Source organism: Chiloscyllium plagiosum, chromosome 4, assembly GCF_004010195.1.
Source record: "Chiloscyllium plagiosum isolate BGI_BamShark_2017 chromosome 4, ASM401019v2, whole genome shotgun sequence".
Taxonomy (NCBI): Eukaryota; Metazoa; Chordata; class Chondrichthyes; order Orectolobiformes; family Hemiscylliidae; genus Chiloscyllium; species Chiloscyllium plagiosum.
In genome coordinates, this window is record NC_057713.1 from 35,131,842 (window position 1) to 35,136,157 (window position 4,316).

General features: G+C 47.5%; 1 protein-coding gene across 4 annotated transcripts; it reads left to right on the forward strand.

The window, feature by feature from the left end:
- Nucleotides 1-267: 267 nt before the first annotated feature.
- LOC122548944 (cyclin-dependent kinase 5 activator 1-like) lies at nucleotides 268-2,755 on the forward strand. Of its 4 annotated transcripts, none has more exons than XM_043687946.1 (2): nucleotides 268-922; nucleotides 1,511-2,755. In XM_043687946.1, the coding sequence occupies exon 2, from the start codon at nucleotides 1,590-1,592 to the stop codon at nucleotides 2,487-2,489; it is 900 nt and encodes a 299-aa protein (XP_043543881.1). In that variant the 5' UTR covers nucleotides 268-922; nucleotides 1,511-1,589; the 3' UTR covers nucleotides 2,490-2,755. The 4 variants fall into 4 exon arrangements, with proteins under 4 accessions (XP_043543881.1, XP_043543882.1, XP_043543883.1 ...); XM_043687947.1 differs by lacking the exon at nucleotides 268-922 and adding an exon at nucleotides 977-1,065; XM_043687948.1 differs by lacking the exon at nucleotides 268-922 and adding an exon at nucleotides 1,129-1,144.
- Nucleotides 2,756-4,316: the final 1,561 nt, after the last annotated feature.

Genomic DNA, 4,316 nt, shown 5'->3' on the forward strand with positions numbered 1-4,316 from the left:
TGCAGTGCTGAGGGAGTGCTGTACTACCGCAGGTACAGTTTTGAGGTGGCGGGGAACCTTTAAATTGAAATTTGGTCAGCTCTCCCAGGTGGCAGGGCAACCCCAGGCTACCATTCAAAAAATGTCGTGGGATTTCCACTTGATCTCCTGTCCAACACGTAACCCTGTCAACACTGACCAAAATGTTGTTTGCAGGAGCTTGCTCGGAGTCAGTTGACCACAGCATTCCCCTACGCTGCAACACTTCCGAAGCACTAGAGGAACTATCAAGGGATGGGGGGGAAACGTGCTGAGAAAGGGGTTTTCTGAATACAAATCCTTTCTTTTTTTTAAAACCTTCCGCGTGACATGGCGGAATGAGATTTGAATGAAAATACAAACACGTCTCGGAGACAAGGGGAGAGAGATTCATCCCGATGGCATTGAGACCTCCCTCTAGAGAATTCATTTCATCCTGTGTCCGTGACCTGGGAGGAGATGCGAGGCGTGTGCCGTCTGCTGTCGGCAGATCTCTTGTCACTTTCACTCCGCCCCTCAGTCTGTTTCACCAGAGAGGGGGGGAGCGCTGAAAGCAGAAGACTGTGGAGCGAGAGGCTTAATCCATCCCAACACACACACAAAAGTGTGCTAGAGAGAGGGGAGGGAGGACTAAAAATAAACCGAATGGCAAGATGAAATGCCCGCACCTTTCGCAAAGAGCAGATGACTGAGGGAAATTGAAAGGGATCTCAATGGTTGGTTTTACACAGACCGAGAGAAGGAATCGCCTCAGATTGTCGACTTGATGTCCTGCCTCTTTTTCCCCCAAAAGCCGGCAATTTGCAGCCACTCCTGAACACTGAAGTTATTTTTATTATCTATTAATCAAACAATTAACAGCTGCTTGCAGAGTGGGGGAGAACGAGGCTTTCCTCAGACGCAGGTGAGATGTATGAATGTATTCCAATTATTTATTTCTTTTGTTTAAAAAATAAATCCCTGCCGGCTTTGAGCGTTACCAATGATGTAGGGGCAGCTGTGAGTGTGTGAATGAGAGAGAGAGAAAATATGAGAGAATGAGAATAGGTTTGTATGTGTAACACGGGGGGAAGGCCGATCACAGGGTGGGCTCAATATTCGAGCTGTGCCTTGTGTAAGGGGTTGGGTAGGTTTGGGTTTTTGCCAATCTCTTAGCTTCCTTCCCCCACCAGGGTGGGCACAGACTGGAGAGCCAAACTGATACCCATCTAGACAAGGTTCAGGTATCCGTGGGCTTGTCATTATCCCCCTCCCTTAAATGACTAACACCATCATACGGTCGATACCTTATTTTTAAAAAACCTTTAGTTTTTTTTTGCGCAGTTAGCGGCGCTGAGGGTCTTTTTATTCAGAGCCCTGTTTTTCTCCAATGTTGGCTGTATTCTGGAAATGCACAGAAATCGGGAGCGGCGGGGATTTGCACGCATTAATCGAGCTTTTGTTTTTGCTTTCTCTTTCCCCCTCTTTCCACCCCCCTCCCCTTCCCTTAAAGGAGCCGATCCCCACCCTGAGTATTTGGATTTCTAATCGTCAGACGGTGTGTGTGTGGGGGGAGAACGCTGGGGTTAGAAATGGGCACAGTCCTGTCGCTGTCTCCTGGCTCACGGAGATCCAGTATACTGGAGGATGGCACTGACTCCAAGTCCTTGGGTCACTACCACGCTATCCAAAGCGCCAAGAACAACAGCCAGAAGGAGAAGGGTCTGAAACGCCATTCTATGTTTATCCCAGCCTTGACTTGGAAGAGGCTAGTCGCCTCCACCAAGAAGCGGAACTCTAGAAAACCAAACCCCGGTAACTACCATCACCAAAACGACGTGGTCCACCTCAACAGCGAGAATGTGAAGAAATCGCTGTCCTGCGCCAACCTTTCCAGCTACGAACCGCAGGCGGACCCCTCGGGGAGCAAGCCAACCTCTTCCATCAAAAAGACAGCTTCCCAAAGCGGGCCCGGCTCCCCCAAGCGGGTGATAGTGCAGGCATCCACCAGCGAGCTGCTCAAGTGCCTGGGGGAGTTCCTGTGCCGCCGCTGCTACAAGCTGAAGCACTTGGCTCCCACCGAGCCGGTGCTGTGGCTGCGCAGCGTCGACCGCTCCTTGCTCCTGCAAGGTTGGCAGGACCAAGCGTTCGTCACCCCGGCCAACGTGGTCTTTGTCTACCTGCTCTGCAGGGATGTCATCGACGGAGACCATGTGGCCACCGAGCACGACCTGCAAGCCACCCTGCTGACCTGCCTCTACCTCTCCTACTCCTACATGGGCAACGAGATCTCCTACCCGCTGAAGCCCTTCCTGGTGGAGAGCGCCAAAGACGCTTTCTGGGACCGCTGCCTCCGCATCATTGACACCATGAGCAGCAAAATGCTCCAGATCAACGCCGACCCTCACTACTTCACCCAGCTCTTTGCCGATCTCAAAAACGAGGGGACCCCAGATGACTTCAGTAGGATTTCCCTTACTTTAGACCGGTGACTCAGCGAGGGAGAAAGGGTCCGCCCCCTGGGCTAACTGGTCTCTTTAAATAAACATGTAGTGTCTTTCCCTTTTTTGTTTTGGCTTTCCGCTGTCTCTTAACCGTTTAACATTGAAAATGCTGGGTGGTGGTGGTGGGGGGCTGTTTCGGCTTAAGAGTTTCATTTCTGTGGGCGGAGGGAAAAGAAACTGAACACCCTCTTTAAGGTGGGGGCAATTTGCCTCCGTTGATTAGAATGGGTGTCAATGGGCAATGCCTTTCATATGTTCTTTGTAAAGGGACCAAACTGCTCTCCCAATATGAATATGCAGCGGTGATGACCTGTCACGCTGGGTGCAGTTACCCTTCCCACCTTGTTTCTCCCCCCCCCTCTTTCTTCAGGGAAGACGCTCCATGATTTAGCAAAAAAAACCCACGTATTGCAATAACTAAAACAGTAATCAAGCAACTGATAAAGGAATTTGATAACGTTACAGACCAGTGCTCAATTGAAGGGCATTGATATTTTGCTATTTTTGATGTAAATAGCTTTTCTCCACCAAAAGCCCTCGATTAATTGGTAGTTTAAAAGAAAGTCTGTTTCTATTTTTTTTTAATGAACAAACTAATGTATTTATTTATTGTGAAAGGAATCTCTACATTTAACGATGACAGGGCTGGAGAGGTACAACTTTTTTTTATTTTAGCTCTTTTTTTTGTCCCTCCAAATAAATAACTTTCCCGTTGTGCTGGGTCACTTCCCGCCAACTCTTTCCCACCCCTCCTTCAATGAAGTAGGTGAGTCTGAAATGGACTTCATTAAAACCTGAGTTTCGTCAAAACGAGGAAAGAACCATATTGCAATGTGCCAGGATTCCGGGATCCTCGGGTTGAACGTCTCATCACGTGTCCCCCGCTTTCATTTGCACTGAACCAGTCTTCTGTGCCGACTATCATCAATGACTCGACAAAGGATGGGGACAACATTTCTCCATGAGGTTTTTCCCCCCCCCCCTTCCGTGTTGCTCAGAGCCCCGGATGGTGAACAACCCTGAATGTCGACTGGAATTTATGGAGGAAGACAAGGGGAAGGGAACTCACCAGAAGCTGCTAACTTCCTGTAAATAGCTGAATTACCTGAACAGAAAATGGTGGAAGTTCCTTTTCGTTGCGTGTGGAGGCTCTGAATCTGACCCTTTGATTGCACTTATTGGTACATACCCCTTTTCACTGGATCTAAATCTGCATGGAACTTTCTATGGACTTTTCATCTTTCTAACGCAAAATTGCAACATCTGTCATGGTTTTCGAATGGGGTCTTTGATATTGGCTAGTAAATGAAACTGTGCTTAGCTGGGCTTTTACAGTTCTTTCTGTGGAGACATGGGCACCTCTTCAGTATTGTAGCTGCTCGTTTATATTCTTGACTCCAGATTAGGAGAGCCCTGCACTAACTTTTGAAATGGACTGTTTTTCCTTTCACAAATTTGCCTCACATCTGTGACAAAGTCAGATGGATGCATGCATTATACAAGAACCTCTTCTGATTTACAGATAGTTAGATCCTCCCTTGGACATGTGGTCAGGCAGTAATTCAGATTTTTTTCTTTTGTGAGGCAGGAAGATCTCATTGGACTGAGACCACGGTTCTTTTCTTCCCAGTAAGTTGTTCACGTTTAAAAAGAAAAAGCTACTTTTTGAAAGTTAATCAAAGGAATTTTTTGTGGCCTTTTGACTTTCCAAGACATGTCGGCTAGGCCATCGCTGCTATTAAAATTCTGGAATATTTTATGTAAATAATGTTACTGTAGTGTGCACGTGAACATTTATGTAAGTTATTTTCACTT